Source organism: Cebidichthys violaceus, unplaced genomic scaffold (assembly GCF_023349555.1).
Source record: "Cebidichthys violaceus isolate CVI_PGR_0920_01 unplaced genomic scaffold, fCebVio1.0.p SCAF_42, whole genome shotgun sequence".
In the NCBI taxonomy this organism is placed as follows: domain Eukaryota; kingdom Metazoa; phylum Chordata; class Actinopteri; order Perciformes; family Stichaeidae; genus Cebidichthys; species Cebidichthys violaceus.
In genome coordinates, this window is record NW_027176617.1 from 656,019 (window position 1) to 673,631 (window position 17,613).

Here is a 17,613-nt window from a genome sequence, read left to right on the forward strand (position 1 = left end):
TATATATATATTTATACATTTTATATATATATATATATATATATATATATATATATATATATAATTTATAAATATTCCATAAGCCATCCACTGTACAGGTCATTATAGTAGATTGTGCACTGGATTTTCGCGGCTTTTAAGAAATGGTGGTGGTGTGGGTTGTACAGATGGGTTGCTCGGGGAAAAAAAGATTGATGACGGACAAAAAATGACAATTTAAACTTTTGTAGAGTAGTGACAAGACTCTTAACCTGTTAGATATTTCATGTTCCCTTCAAGGAAAACAAAAAAAAACACTTGATAGTTATTTAAGGAAGATCTACCAATGCCTTGTTTCACTTAATGTCGTCAGAGAAGTCTGTGTTCTTTGGGTTTGATTGATCGTACAAAGCAATTTCTCGAACACAGTCCTGTTTTCGTCTTTTGATCTTGAAAGCTTTGAAAGTCAGCAACCACTCCTAATGATGTCTTCATTTCCCCCACTTCACAAAAGAGAGTGAAGCCTCGCAGGAGTCTTCTGAGTCTCCACTGTCAGCTCGTCCCATCTAGTTTGTGTAGTTGATATTGTGTGACATTTTGCTAAATTCTTAGTGACACAATGTTAGACCTGTGTATTTGCCAACATTTTATATCTTCAATACAAAACAATAGAAAACTATTTTTCATCTTATTTGTATTTGTATTTCAAACTCTGCTGTCTGTTCATGTGAATATCTTACTAATACAAGATTACCTGCTTTCTTTAATCAACTGCTTTATCATGTCTGCAACAACCATCTATCACGATCTGTATAAATGTGTCCGACATGAGACAACTTCTCAGTGAAGATTAATGAGAGATTATCTAGTAATCTAATGCATTGATGACTAAATATAACAAAGAAAAAGTAACACTACATTGAAGTCATGGTATTTTTTAACTGAATCAAATATCAGTTTTTGTGCGGCATTGCTGTAGGGACTTAAATTCCCAGCCTGAGTCAGTATGTATCTTGGTCCAGTTATGTTTGACAATTAAGACCAGGCTTTTTATTATGATCATGTTTCTCGAAATTTAGAAACAATAAAGTTTTTACATTATTGTCAGATATGTTTTACAAACAGGTTTGGTTTCTGGTTTGATTAAGTGTATCTTGATGTTTTTGAGCTGTGGAGGAGCAGTTCATTGTAAAGCTCCAGTTACAGTGAATCAGATGGAGGTTTGACACTTTGACTCTTAAGAGCTGAAGCGGAATCTGTGTGAACGGAAAGATGTCTGTGGCTCCTATTTCAAGGAGCAAGCTGCCAGGCCAGTGCATATGTTGTTATGGCTAGGAAGAGGACTTGTTCCCTTTGATTATATGTCTGCGTGCGTGCGTGCGTGTGTGTGGCTTCTAGAGCAGATGTGCAGTTCAGAAACAGCCATGCCAGCACCTTCATGAGGCTGCACAGTGGTGCTTTGAGCTAAATGCTAGCTGCTATTTAGCAGGGATAATGTCAACCATGTTCATCGTATCAGTCTAGCGTGTTAGCAAGCTCACATTTGCTAATTTCTAGTCGATCCCTGATAATTTTACATTGTTAACAACAAATCTGTGTTGATTTTAACAGAAGGAGAGCTAGTAACGGTGACAGCACCGCTAACTGCTATGGAGGTTCCACTCAGCTACATTATAATACGTTCAGTCTCTGTTCAGTGAAATCGAGTATTGGACGAAGGTAGATTATAACGTTATAATGATGTTGTTAGAGAAATTCACTCGAAGCCGATGTAAAAGTAATTATCACAGGACATTTATTCTTGCAAGAAGGAGACAGAGTTGAAACACATACAAGTCATGTATCAAGGCTGCTCAGAGGTCTGTCTCTGAGTCTCTGATATTTATACTTCAGATAACACACAAGTGCGTTTGCACAGAATCATTTGCATAAAGCTACGTGGCATGCCTTGAACTTGCCCCTTCCACACAAGCAAACGTCATCTTTACGTTTAGTAAGATATACAATCGTCCCTTACAGAAGGTCACAGTGACTGCTACACGAGGAACATCTGAGGATAACGAGTGTGAAGAGATTTCACACAGTAGTCACAGACTTCACGGAGCCTTGTATGTTAAACAATAACAACTGATCATTCTAAAAGTTATTTTTCTCCAACAGATGTGTTCAAATGTTATCTTGTAAAATGTAGTTTTTGGTGAAAAACTTATATATATCCATATATATCCAGTTGTTTGAAGGAGATGTTTTCACAGCAATATAAAATAGATATTAGAAAGGAAATTATGACCTGTTTAACTTCTTAACACTAGCTCTAAGCAGCTTATAATACATCATTAAAATTAAAAGATTTTTTTAAATCAATTAAAAATACACTGTTTTATTTCCTAATCAATTGAATTGTGTGTTTAATGCAAAAACACTATAGATAACTATAACAAAGTACGATCCGAACCGTGAGTTTTGTGATCCGTTGTGCACCCCTGATATACAGTTGTGGTCAAAAGTTTACATACACTTGTAAAGAACATAATGTCATGGCTCTCTTGAGTTTCCCCGTTATTTCTACAACTCTGATTTTTCTCTGATAGAGTGATTGGAACAGATACTTTTTGTCACAAAAAACATTCATGAAGTTTGGTTCTTTCATGACTATATTATGGGTTAACAGAAAAAGTGATCAAATCTGCTGGGTCAAAAATATACATACAGCAGTGCTAATATTTGGTTACATGTCCCTTGGCCATTTTCACTTCAATTAGGAGCTTTTGGTAGCCATCCACAAGCTTCTGGCAAGCTTCTCGTTGAATCTTTGACCTCTCCTCTTGACAGAATTGGTGCAGTTCAGTTAAATTTCATGGCTTTCTGACATGGACTTGTTTCTTCAGCATTGTCCACATGTTCTCAATGGGATTTAAGTCAGGACTTTGGGAAGGCCATTCTAAAACCCTAATTCTAGCCTGATTTAGCCATTCCATTACCACTTTTGATGTGTGTTTGGGGTCATTGTCCTGTTGGAACACCCAACTGCGCCCAAGACCCAACCTTTGGGCTGATGATTTTAGGTTATCTTGAAGAATTTGAAGGTAATCTTCCTTCTTCATTATCCCCATTTACTCTCTGTAAAGCACCAGTTCAATTGGCAGCAAAACAGCCCCACAGCATAATAATACCACCACCGTGCTTGACGGTAGGCATGGTGTTCTTGGGGTTAAAGGCCTCACCTTTTCTCCTCCAAACATATTGCTGGGCATTGTGGCCAAACAGCTTGATTTTTGTTTCGTCTGACCACAGAACTTTCCTCCAGAAGGTCTTATCTTTGTCCATGTGATCAGCAGCAAACTTCAGTCGAGCCTTAAGGTGCCGCTTTTGGAGCAAGGGCTTCCTTCTTGCACGGCAGCCTCTCTCAGTCCATGGAGATGCAAAACACGCTCGACTGTGGACACTGACACCTGTGTTCCAGCAGCTTCTAATTCTTGGCAGATCTGCTTTTTGGTGGTTCTCGGTTGACTCTTCACCCTCCTGACCAATTTTCTCTCAGCAGCAGGTGATAGCTTGCGTTTTCTTCCTGATCGTGGCAGTGACAAAACAGTGCCATGCACTTTATACTTGCAAACAATTGTTTGCACTGTTGCTCTTGGGACCTGCAGCTGCTTTGAAATGGCTCCAAGTGACTTTCCTGACTTGTTCAAGTCAATGATTCGCTTTTTCAGATCCATGCTGAGCTCCTTTGACTTTCCCATTGTAGCGTTTGTGGGCGTTTGTATCCAATGAGCCCTATTTAAATGGCCTCAGAGAAGTCACCAGTTGTAGTCACTCATAATCACTCACAAGAAGTTAAGAGGCCATGCTATGAAGCTCATTTCATTGACACAACTTTCTAAGTCACCAAAATTGCTAATTCATGTTGCTGTATGTATATTTTTGACCCAGCAGATTTTGTCACTTTTTCTGTTAACCCATAATAAAGTCATGAAAGAACCAAACTTCATGAATGTTTTTTGTGACAAAGAAGTATCTGTTCCAATCACTCTATCAGAGAAAAATCAGAGTTGTAGAAATAACTGGAAACTCAAGAGAGCCATGACATTATGTTCTTTACAAGTGTATGTAAACTTTTGACCACAACTGTATATATATATATATATATATATATATATATATATATATATATATATATATATATATATATATATATATATATATATATATATATATATATACATACACCAGCCTGCAGCTGTCAGCAGCACCTGTGCAAATCACACATACACCCTCTTGTGTGTCGTAAGTGAAGGCCTAGACTTCTCACTCACACACACACACACCTCACAGACAACACAATACTATAACATGCCCTCTTGCATATTTCTCAGGTTTTATAGAAACGCTATTTATAGGATGTGTGTTTTCCAACCGTGGACTGTTATCTGTAACATCTCTAGAGCCCGAATGATGCACACAAGCATGTCAAAGAAAAAATTCCTGTGTGTTCCTTCATACACATCTGCCAATCAAAAGCTGTGCCCTTCATGCATGTTAGCCTCGTGTCCTATGCAGATTCCTTTTGTGGTTTTGTGAGGGAGGGACAGGAAGAGATCCGATAAGCACATGGCATAGGAGAAGCTTTCTGATTTATAGGAGCTTATTGAGGAGGAAATAGGCGTCATAGTCCAGTGGCTATAATAAATGAGTAGACCTCCCTGCACTGCTCACCATCAAAGAGACAGGCCAACCCAAACACACACACACACACACACACACACACACACACACACACACACACACACACACACACACACATAAACACACTCCCTGTTTCTGTCTTTCTTTCTCACCTACTTTGCTCACAGTGTGATTCGGCAGCAACAAAATTCCAAGCCGCTCAAAGTGTGGGAGGGAAAGTGGGTGTGGGTGAGAGGGGCAGCGAGAGTTTAAAGTCCTGCAGGGGTGAAAGGAGGAAGAGGAGCGAGAGGACGCGGTACAGACAGAGGAGTGTAGGAGTGAGAGGGGTGTGTGCTGGGCAGCACTGCAAGGCCTCTGTTTTCAGGAGAATTCCTGTAACCCATAAAGATTGACCGTGGCCCATTTAGTCTGAATTAGTTTGGAGTAGGAGTTTGTTAAAAAAAAGATTACACATTTTAAACTGAGTATTGCAGTGTGGCTACATGTGACTGTATTGCATCTGAACTTGTCAAGAATGTGACCTGTGATTATTTTGTTTACTCTGGGTAGAAGTTTCCCTAGAGACGTCGATTTGTGTCTGCAGCCAAATGTTCCAGGATAAGTGGTGAAAATGATTCGTTTCAAAGGCTTTGTACCATGGTTTCACTTAGAGGTGCCCGTAGCTTTGTTCAAGGGAATCTTTAAATTCTGTTTTGAACCGTTTAAGTTTGAAGTCGTGAACATGGGACTTAATGTGGATGGCAATTCATTCAATTATTCAGTGGTGTTCTGAAGATTTACATCTTTACCTTCGAAAAATATTTGCACCCTCTCGCACGAAAAACAAAAGACAGACCCACATTTCATTGGATCACATCTACCTGTCAAACTAACATGGCCACAGTAACTTGAACCCCTGTTATTGTCTCACTCCTTGCCCAGTGTTTAGTTTGAAACTGGACACTGCATGTGCCCCACAATGGTGGAGACTTTGCCTCACACACGCACACACACACACACACACACACACACCCTGCCATCCTGCGTCTCTCTTATTCTCATGCAGGCCCTTTGTTTTGTTGAATTCACTTGTGGTACCTAGAAAAAGGAGTTGGCACATCTGTCCAGGGAAAGTACAAGTTTCAGCACACCCTCCTCTCACACATTACGTGCACACCACACATGCTCGCGCACACACTAACACAGACACACAAGCATACACAGCTTTTTGGCAGGTTGGCAAACAGCCATATTTCCCACTAATCTCATCAGAACCCCTGAAGAGGGAGCTGTTGTTTTACTTGTGTCTCCATTCCCTCGCAGGGATGAATCCCAACTCCTCTATGATTCTAATTTTAACTCCTGTAGTTTGTGTTCAACATGTGTTCACAATGTTCTCAATAAAGGATCTACCTAGTAGTTCTTCAGTAGCAAATGGCCAGTTCTCTGTTAATGGCAGGTGTCATTCATACTGTATGGCGATGCACCTGAACAGGATACATATCGTCACTGGCCTTTTTCTTCAGGTCATTTAAACAGCATCTATGTTTGTTTGGCATTTACAGATAAACTAATTTCCCGGTTATGAATAGCCAGCAGCAGGAATAAACGACATGGATCTATGTGTAATGTGCATTAGTAAGCCGGCTCTTCACTTTCTCTCTAGTTTTCTGTTGATGAACATGATAATGTTCCACTTAGGAGGCCTCAGGGGTCAGATATTGGAGGATGTTTTATTGCAAGTTAGTGAAGTAAGAATATTTAAAATCACACACACTCTGACACACACACACACACACACACACACAAACACGGCAACATACCAAACTCATTTATCAGAATTCACTTACCCATCCATTAACCCTCCCAATACGTCTTCTGTGTCACATGTATCAAGCCCTTTATCATGTGTCGCCCTAACACACACACACACACACACACACACAGAAAACACACATGCTCTTGGTGTGTGTGTGTGTGTGTGTGTGTGTGTGTGTGTGTGTGTGTGTGTGTGTGTGTGTGTGTGTGTGTGTGTTAATTAGAGCCATAATAAGCACTTGGACCAAAACTAAGTTTGATAAGACCACTAATGGCAAATGTGATTTGGGGAAATTCCCTTTCCCAGCCGCTCATACATTACTTCTTAATTATTCCTCATCCTAATGTGCTTTTCTGAGATTTCTTATTCAAGACAGACAAAGCACCCAGTAATCATTGTCTGTCACTGTTGCCACGGAGATAATATCTACGGTCACATGACAGCCTCCCAAGGTGACCAGGAAGTGGTTTTACGGCGGAGATGTCGGGTGGGGGTGGTGGTTGTGTATGCAGCTTTGTTTCTTGATTTATGTGGAGGCTGTAATGACATCATATTCAACAGTGGAAAGGGTAATAAACTAGACATTAGCTAATGGAGGCTGAGGCTCTTTCTTTGTTAGCAAATGCTCTCCTCTCACACAGAAACCCAATCTCTCCGTTTTGCCTGTGAAGTTAATACACTTTTAATAGCTTTCACATTAATGCAAGGGCGTAGAATTTGGTAGTAACATGTCTCTGTCAATACCCTGCGACTACTGAATTTTGATCCAAAACACTTTTATCAACATTGTACACAACTGCTCTGTGCTCTGTTCAGTTTTATGAAAAATGAAACATCTTCCCAGAGTCTGTTTCTGTTTGAAAAAGAAACTTTGGAAAGTCCCTGTTGCTCAGTTAGCTTCTTTAACTTGTAGTTGCTAACACATGCCTTCAGCCCTCACTAGGCACCAGCAGCCAACAATGAGGCCTCACTGAGTGCATCTGGAGAAACACACAGCCAACAACAACCGCTTAGGTTTGTGGAGCAGCACAGAAACAAAGAGACACAAAGATCAGGCTTCAACGGGGCTCTGGGCAGTGAAAACACTGTTGATCAACTTTTACTTGGTTGCTTCGCCACAGATAAACCAATTTGTAATGAATGTCTCATCATCAGCACACAGACTTCCTCTACTGTTTTATCTTGGCAGTTACCAGCTCTTGGATTGACATGCAGCCCTGTCAGCTACTCATTACAGTTCAAACAATTCACATTTGCACTGAAAATGGGGATTTGGGGGAGAAACAAAAGTCATAAAATATGAAAAAATGTAAGAAGTGTCAACTTGTACCAAGGTACAAACCTCCAGTTAAGCAGTAAGAGCTGCTCTGCTTTTTTGTACTTTACTTCCCTATTATAGAAAAGTCTTGGGATCACCTCATAGACATGACTAGATTCAAAGTGGGTTTGACAAAACACGATCCATAATGCATACTCCAGAAAGTGTTTAATGAGATGTAAAAATATAAAGATGTGACCTTATAGAGACTAAAAGTCTCATTTAAACTTCCTTTAGTCACTCCTTTACATTGTGAAATAACGTCTGCCAGCTTTGAGTCGTCCAAGTCATCTTTAAACACATCAGTGTTTGTTTGGCACATGTGGATTTTGGTGACTTTCTTCTTCTCTAGATTTGCTTAAGCTCGGTCAACTTGGACGGGGAGCATCTGTGCCTTAAAGCCGTTCTAAAAATAAACACGGGGAGTCACGTCTGGGCTTGGACGGGGCCACTCAACACGTTTAACACTGATGTTGCCGTTAAGCCTCTCCACTGTTGCCTTTGGTCGTACAGTACGCTCCGGGTCGTGTCCTGTCAGGGTGTGAATTGTCGCCCAAGTGAAAGGGGGCGGTGAAAGTCATCACATCATGTCTCCCAGGTCCCTGTCATGCTTTACAGTGGGATGACACGGCAGAAATGAAACTACAACATGACAGAGGAGCCTCTGTTTATGTCTGCCGTACAAGACGGATGCAGAGTGTAGTAATCACAGCCGAAGCCTTCATGTGACAGATCATGTGGTCCTTGTCTTTGTGGTTGCTTTCCTGTTATTTGTTTTTGATTTGATTATATTCAAGCTGAAATGTCTTGAATTGGGAAGACACAGTTGGGGAGTTTCTAGATAGTTCCAGTGCCACACCTTTAAATTCAGTAGGCGTTCAATGCTTTTTGCTGTGCACATTTGTGAGAAACAATCATTGGACGGTACAGATGTTGTTGTTTTTTCAATTCAATACCAAGGAATCCTAGTGCTCTTGTATACCTTGTTCCCTCTCTGTTGTGCTGCTGTTCAAGAATGTGAAGATTATAGTTGAATCACTTTCATAACCAGCGAATGGGTCTTTGTATAATTTCAACCAAGCAGAGCGAGAACACATCTGTTTGCATCTTCTCCTTGACTCATTTGTTTCACAATTTTTTATACCACATCCAGTCACAGCAAACCTTAAGAGGTGGAGTCTTGACTAACACACTTCTTCTGAGTGTGAATGTTCTCGACTTAAAGGATCAAATTGACATTTGGGCAGGACTTCTTTTTAGTTGCCGCTGAATTGAGCCGTGATCCGATATGAGAGGACCAGCGTAGCCGCTGCTGCAGATGTTTTTTAAGTACAGACACAAGTGCTGACGGAGGAGAATAATTATTGCATCACCTTACTTATTTTTTCATAACTTGTACAATCCTTTATCGTCACACTTTTAAGTGGGCATTTATTTGTTGTTTGACAGGTATCAGGAGAGTAAAAGATGTGTTGCATTTCACTTTACTTGTTACTGGATTTATACCAATTAAGATGCGGTGTAACCATTTGATCTCAGCGGCTATAAAAACTCGGTGATGGCTGATGCCATAATTTTTTTTCAAGGCAGCACGAGATTTCATCATTGTAATAGAATTGACTTTGATCATTGGGCTTCCACGCACCATCAAAGTCTGGCATGCTCAGGAACAAAACACACACACACACACACACACACGCTGCTTGTTATGTTAATAGTGAGCACGTACCATAAGTATACTGTCGGTAATACAGCTATTGACATCCCTTTGATCACATGGATCGCCTCTGTCTGAGGAATACATGCGAGAGGATTAAGACACCTGCCTTCAATATGTCTCTTCTAATTGATGCGTTTGCCACGCGCCAACTAGAAGAGACAGAAGCGTGTGTTGTGTGTGGTTTGTCTGTTATATGGATTGGCTAGTGTGTGCACTGTACAGCACTGAGCTTGTGTTGTTAATAGTCTTTAGGGATTGAATACAAGACCCACATCAGTCTAGTTAAGCTTTACATTGATCTATTCTGATTTTGTACAGCAGCGTTTCAGCTGTTGGCTGTTGATTTGTCTAACGATGTCTGGGTGATTGCATCAGTCGCCCACAAAGGACATAAAAATATACAACTTAGATTTAATTAGAAGCTTATGTTGCAGAATGCAAAGCTAGAGTTAGTTTGAGACCAGAGGGCCTGTTCTTTTTTTGTCTGAAAGCTTCTGAAGTTAAAAGATGAAGACGCACACTCACTGTGTTCTTGAGCTGCACACTCAGCTCATGTCCAACTGCAGACATTTGGTGTGTGTGTGTGTGTGTGTGTGTGTGTGTGTGTGTGTGTGTGTGTGTGTGTGTGTGTGTGTGTGTACGTACGTACAGTGGAGTCTTCTTCAGTGATAATGAAATGATAATATATTTGGAGCAGCATGTGCTCAGTAAAATCCTCTGTTTCTGTTGTGTTTTCACAGACGGTCAGAGGAGGAAGTGGACATGGACAAGGTGACGGCCGCCATGGTGCTGACAAGTCTCTCCACCAGCCCGCTGGTCAGGAGTCCACCTGTCAAAGTCAACGGTGAGTATTACTGCTAATAAACAACTCAGTTAGTGGGGGATGTTCTTGTGACACATTGAACTATTTGCTTTAGATTGTTATTTGGCTTTGATGAATCATTCCCTCACTCTCAGAATCTTTATGAAAAACGACCCCGTGAAAGAATTGCATGGCCCAAGTCTGTAATTTGTATGTTCTGCTTAGACACTGACTTTTCATTCCCTCACAGCTGTTATCTGGTGAATGCATGTGCAAGCTTAGGTTGATAAATTACTGCCACCTGCTGTGCTTTAGGATTCGCTCATCAGTGATTCCTGCAAATCCACGGAAAAGCACAATGAGTCTGGATCTCTGCCACCAAACACGGTGGCGGAAATCCAAAGTGCCCCGTTACCGCCGTTGCACGCAAACCACTCGGGTAGTCTGCGCAACCGAACGACCGTTCAGTCAACCGAGCAGAGATGCTGCCAACCCTCCAACCACCATGCATGTGTTATCACAGTTACACACACACACACACACACACACACACACACACACACACACACACTCACACATGCACAGACATGGTCAGATGTGAAATGTACATCACATACATCATGCTCACATGCACAGAGTGGATTTTAAATACCAACTGTACAGTTTTATCTTGTAGTCAAACAGATGCACACAAGTCGGAGACCATACAATGTGTATTTACATCAGTACACACAGTAGGTTGTCATGCATACAGCACCAGGGTGACATTTCAATTTCAATTCAACTCTCATTGAATTGTCTTGAGTTGTCTTATTTAAAAAAAAGAATGTTATTTTGAAATTATTAGCACTTCTTAATATTTCTGTACCACAAAACCAAATGCATATCAGAGCAGCTTTATTATTGTTGGTGAGCCACTTCCTCTTTAATGTGAAACTTAAAGTTAAGAAAGAAGCAAGAAGCAGCTTCACGAAACCAAACAAACCAGGTCTGCTCTTAACTCTCTGACTCGCACGCACACATACTTCAAAACACACACATACTTTCTCAGATATGTACACACTCTAAAGTTTCCCCCAGCCTCAACCTTCACAAAGTGAAATGTCTTTTGTAGCTGATATTCAAAAGAAATGTTTCTTTGATCTAAAAAAACAAGACCTTGGACGTGTCTCAGCGCAATCACAGAACAAAAAAAGTAAAAAAAAAAAGTGAATTCATTGTGTCACAGACAACAGTGGTGTTGGGAGGCTCTTTTGTGTGAAGTGCAAATAAAGCGGTTTGAAGTTAATTGAATGTCTTGATCTCCCATCATTGATGGAGGAACACTGGCACGTTTTTCTGGAGTTGTATCATCTACAAATAGTTTGATTTATTTTAACTGTGATCTTATTCACTTCCCCTTTCCATCTCACCTTTCTGTCCATCTTCTTAGAAGGCCTGTGCGGTTCGTGGAAGGAAAACGGTTCAGCTGGGCCCTTCACCCCGTCCAGCAACAGCTCTTCAGGGGGCTACTGGAGCTGGTCTGCCGCCAGTGATCAGTCGAACCCGTCGACGCCTTCTCCACCGCTGTCCGCCGACAGCTTCAAGCCCTTCCGTGTGCCCAGCATGGGCGGTGTGGGACCCGGCCCCACAGGGCCTGAGGACCCCAGCCTGGATGAGCAGGACGGCAGCAGCCTTCTGTTCGATGAGCCCATCCCTCGCAAGCGCAAGGTGAATACTGTAGACGACGTCTGAGTTAACAGACTGAGACTAAGGCCAGTTCTGCTTCTGTTCGCTGAGAACACATCTTGGTAAATTAGTAATCGAAGGCATTTCAAATTAGGCATTTGAAAATTACGTTACACACCTGAAACACCAGACAGTTAGCAAACGGCTACATTTCTTCTTCTCCGTGTTCTTGTTCATGACAGCCATCATCTGGTATGAAGTGGAACAGACACAGCTGCTTACTCCACTAAACCTCAACTGTTTAAACCTCCACTCAGTCCCTTCCTGCTCTTCATTATCACTTGTAGCGTCTTTTAAAATAGCTGAACTCAGATTTCAGTTTTTATTCTGTCATAAAACAACCTACTTATAACACACTTGTCTGAATACTCACCAAAACAAACAAAAAGACAATGTCTGAAGAATAAACTTACTTCCTCAGTCCTCACACTTTCTAGGAATCCAAATTGTTTTGTGATCATGACCTTATATGGCCTTAAAAGTTTGAAACAGTCACAACAGCTCTGTAGGAATTTTCTTTTTATTTCAATGTGTCATCGCATATTAAAGGCGCTTAAGGAAGAACGGCAGCAGCTCTCCTGATAACAGGCGGATCTCTCAATAAGGAGCTGTCAGAAGCACGCGAGCTGCTTGATGCTTCCCTCCTTCAACACTCCGTGATATTAACCTCCGAGGTTACGGGTGTAGCTGAGACTCTGACTGACTGATTGGCAGAGATGAAAATGGGACAGGAAAGGACGCGCAGCCTTTTTGCTCCAGTGGTCGTTTTGTCTTTGCTGCACAGATGTTATGAGCACAGCACGCATACACACACACACACACACACACACACACACACACACACACACACACACACACACACACACACACATACGCTGTTTCTTTCTCACTCATCATTTTGCCTCATCTCATTTCTACACTCCACTGACAGCTCATCACATCCACAGCACAGTGTCACTCATTATTTTTTCAGATCTATATTGCTTTGCTCTCCCTTTTTAACTCTCTCTCTCCTTATCAGCACTCTTACTTGCTGGTTTGTCGTTTGCTGTCGGTATCATCCATCTATTCCTCCTTTCACTCTCTCTCCCCCTTTCTTCCCCACTTCCTCTCCAGCTCTCGCCGATGTTTTCGCCCCCTCTCCCCTCGTTCTGTATATATGTGTGTGTGTGTGTGTGTGTGTGTGTGTGTGTGTGTGTGTCCTCCCTAGACATTTGCCCTTCATAATTACTTATCAGTCTTCACATGCAGCTGCTTCGCAACAGCAGTAATGATTTTAATACCCGCTACAGTAAACATAAAGATCCTCTAAAAATCGATAAAGACTCTTAGGTGAGCTCCACATTGGTCTGTATTAATTGGAGACTTATGACAAAGAAGGGCAACGACAGGGAGAGAGATATTTAGAAGTGTGAAGGAGAGAGAGGAAGAAGAAGAATTAAAGGGGGACTAACGGTAATAACAGAAAAGGGGAAGAGAGAATGGAGTGTGGATGGAGACAAAAACAGATTTTCTAATAAGCTTGGATAACAATGAAGTTGACTTACATAAACACACAGACACACGGTATATGTACAATGCCAAGGTTTCACATAGATTTATCTACACGCTCCTCTTGTGCTCTTGCGTCTCTCTTGGCAAGACAATGCTGTTTGGAGCACACCATTTAATTAACTGAAACGCGTCTTTAAAAGGGAATAACACACACACACACACACACAAAACAGGCTTTTGTTAACCAAACACAAAACAATGCACAGGGGGAATGGATGATTGTTGTGTGTGCATGCGTTTCTGAAAAAAAGGATGAAAAAGAAAAGAAAGAAACATCTTGTCGAAATTAAATCAGCCCCCTCAACAATAGTTTGACAGACAGGCCTACTGTAGAGGACCATTTATAATGGCTCAGAGCGGGGAAGCAAGAGGGCAGGAAGAAAGCACGCAGGGCTTTTCACTCCATGAAAAACAAAGTGCAGTCTCTCTCAGAGGCCAGTGGTGTAATTACAGTAGACGGATAAAAGATACAGGATATTCACCAGCTCACAACCAGAGAAACATTCACTGTGATTCGGCCTCACTCAGCTCCTGGATAAATGCGTGGTCAGACACAGATGTTACAGTAATGTTGATGTTCAAGATGAAAGTGCATTTAGTGGGAAGTTATTTCATTCATTTGTCGTCAGTTTACAGTAAATATTCACAGTTTTAGACAGCAGAGGCAATATGACATCACAAACAATAATCCACATGTTTCAATAGCATAATAACCACTTTAATAAAGCAATATGCTTTCAATTGTTTTTTTGGCTTTGATGAATCATTCCCTCCCTCCAAGAATATTGAATGATAAATACTACTGGCTTCTGATTTAAAAATATAATTTTTAATAATATTAAAAATGTGGCTATATTCCAAAGAAAATTGGAAAATTGACACCTGAAAATAAATAAAATAAAAGCATAAATAAATTAAAAGAATATATATATATATATATATATATATATATATATATATATACACATATATACGTGTAGCAATGATCTAATCTTTACACATGGCAGCTAATCCACGGTTTTTCATTTCTGTCCAATCCTGCAGATTAAGTAATAATATAAATAGTAAAGATAAAAAAAAGAAGTCAATACATAAAATTCTAAATTGCCCCCTTAGAGAGGGAGGGAGAGAGAGAGAATGTGCCTCAGTTCCATTGAGCAATCAATATGCTTCTATGTTACGCAGTCACTTGAGAGGCCTGAAACATTCTCCTACCGGCTTGATGATGAGGGAGAAATGATGTAGTTTAGGATAGTTGACCAACTCTGGAGGGAAATACCAGATATATCTCACCTTCTGTATTATAGAGATGGATTTAATGAAATGAGTCAGTAAGTTTAATGCATATATCATCAGAAAACCACTCAGGGAGTTTAACCGCACACATCTGATTGCTTGTTATTTACTCTGCGGTGATAGAGGAATCCTTTTTTAAACATGAACCAAACACGGATGTTATACCGTATAAGGAATCATGACTTGACAGCAAACGCTTTCATCAACACAAAACCATTTATGAGCTGCTGTGTTTTCTGACTGTGGCTGCCATACTTTGGGTGTTTCCTTCAGAACTCCATGAAGGTGATGTTCAAGTGTCTGTGGAAGAATTGTGGCAAGGTGCTGAGTACCGCTGTCGGCATCCAGAGACACATCCGCACCATCCACCTGGGGTAAGACACCAGCACACACTGCCTACCTAAGCAAAAGTCCACTCAAAGAAAGAACCTTTTTCACTTCCCCTCTTTCAACCAGCTTCATTGTCAAAACGGTAGATTAATTGCTGATGGATTATCGCCACGGTGACACTTCTTGCTCTGGGAGAGAGGGTGGAGGAGGAGAACAATGATATCGGATGAATCACACATTCAAACTGACATTCAATTAAACTGAGGTTCTGCTTTGATTAATTGCAGATGACGGTGTTTAGTTGGTCGGAGGAAAAACATTAATGTTGAAGGGGGAGCGGGGGTCGTGTGTGTGACTGCACTGTGACTGCAGATGTGGAGTAATCAGCATTCACGGGGACATTTGTCTTCATCTTCCTCTCTATGTCTGTCCTCTCTCCGTCGCCCCTCACCACTTGTGTCCTCTTGTCTGTTTGTAGGCGTAGCTGTGACTCGGACTGCAGTGACGGCGAGGAGGACTTCTACTATACGGAGATCAAGCTCAACACAGACTCGGTCGCCGACGGGCTGAGCAGCCTGTCCCCCGTGTCTTCGTCCGTCCTTTCTCCCCCTCCCCCTCCCTCCTCTCCTCACCCGCTTCTCAGCCAGCTGTCGGACTCCCACAGGCCTCCGCAGCCGTCCAACGCCAAGGAGCCTCACGGTGGCGGCGCCACCCCGCTCAGCCGCTCTGCGCCCAGCGCGCTCTACCTCATCCACACGGACCACGCCTACCAGGTGAGCGAGTGGGCACATGTACACACACACACACACACACACACACACACACACACACAGGCAAGATTAAGGTCTGTGTGCATCACACACAATCGATGCGCTCTCCGGATCAATATGCACACCACAACACACTTATCAGGCTACACAAAATGCACATATTTTCTCTCACACACTACTACCAGGGTCTTCATTATGGTGATTATGTGTCTCAGTGTTTACAAAAAACACGAATGATATCACAGCGACTTAACAGTTGTTGTATATTAACACACAGCAGCAGGTTTGAACAATGAATTGTGTGTGGAATAATGACCCAATCCATCACTTCATGTGACGGCAACGTGCGTGTAGCCACATAACAGCAACATTAGTTATTATTACTTAATTTAATTGAAGAGTTTTTATGAAGTTGACTGATGAATTTCTGATGACTGGAGACATTTTTTTTTTAAAGTGACATGCCTAATGTTCAAATGAAGAATTGTATAATCATTTCAAATATAAAGCAATTACACAACCCCAGATACCATTGCACAGAGCCAAACCAAGCAGCAGTTACAAACGCATAAAAAGATACGTCATTTAGAATGTTATGGTTTTGAGAATGAAAAATGATTTGTAGAGGCCATAGAAGTACTCCTGGTCTATGTACATTGTTCTACTGGGCTAGAAAATACCACCATTCTCACCTTTTCCTCTGCCCTCAGGCCACGGCTCCGGTGTCCATCCCGTCCAGCGGCAGTAACTCGACCGGCCCAGCCTCCACCAGCTTCACTCCCACCAACAGCTCCAGCTTTAGCATCTCCTGGCAGTCCCCACCCGTCACTTTCACTGGAGCCACGGTGAGGAAACGTTTACATACATGCAAGACCGTGGCTAAGCAGGGCCGCCTTTCAATCAGAGGGTCGGTGGTTTGATCCCCAGCTACTGCTCCACTAGTCTCATGTCAATGTGTCCTTGAGCAAGACACTTAACCCCAAAATTAACCCGTAGCTGCGTCTACGGTGTGTAGATAGATACTGAATTGTAAGTCGCTTTGGATAAAAGCGTCTGCTAAATGAATGTAATGTAATGTAATGCAAGACCAAGCATTTGTTCTCAGCCACATACGTGTATCTACATTTGGGTTCCTCTAATCATACATTTGTCTGCCTTCCTAAGGTGTCCCCCAGTAAAAGCCAGGGCTTTGGGGAACAGCGCTCCCAGACCATCGCCGTCCTCTCGTCCCCTCCCAGAGCCACCACTGCCCTCAGGTACGGGATCCTCACAGCACGCTTACCTCACATCTCCTGTGTAGCTTTAATTAAAGCTCGAACAAACTTAAAGGGCATATTAGATATTACCAAGACACAATTCATATTTAAGCCAATGCATCTAATATGATTTTCTTCTTCAATTATACCTGACTGAGTCAAAAACACCATGTGATAAAAGGTGAAAAATATTGACTCCCACAAATCAGCTCAATGACTCTTAATTAAAGAAAAGTCACCATCAATCAGCTCGATTCATCCTGTGATTTGCCTAATCCACTTCAATAAGGAGCCAAGCTGTTTTAGATTGTATGATTTATGTGGTGATTCCTATTTACCATATTAAGACATTGTTGTCTGTTGATGGTGGTTTAGC

At 41.6% G+C, this 17,613-nt stretch overlaps 1 protein-coding gene across 5 annotated transcripts in view; it reads left to right on the plus strand.

Annotated features, from left to right (window-relative positions):
* Positions 1-17,613, plus strand: part of znf704 (zinc finger protein 704) — a 54,593-nt gene that overhangs the window by 25,862 nt on the left and 11,118 nt on the right. For 4 of the 5 annotated variants that reach the window (XR_011104956.1, XM_068728486.1, XM_068728487.1 and 1 more), the window contains exons 3-8: positions 10,242-10,345; positions 11,736-12,013; positions 15,155-15,255; positions 15,690-15,984; positions 16,692-16,826; positions 17,146-17,237. Coding sequence is in view for 4 of the 5 variants with exons in the window: in XM_068728486.1 (XP_068584587.1) it covers positions 10,242-10,345; positions 11,736-12,013; positions 15,155-15,255; positions 15,690-15,984; positions 16,692-16,826; positions 17,146-17,237 (1,005 nt within the window). In the remaining variant the exon portion in view is untranslated. The remainder of the gene's footprint in view (positions 1-10,241; positions 10,346-11,735; positions 12,014-15,154; positions 15,256-15,689; positions 15,985-16,691; positions 16,827-17,145; positions 17,238-17,613) is intronic. The other variant, XM_068728489.1, reaches the window with a different exon arrangement.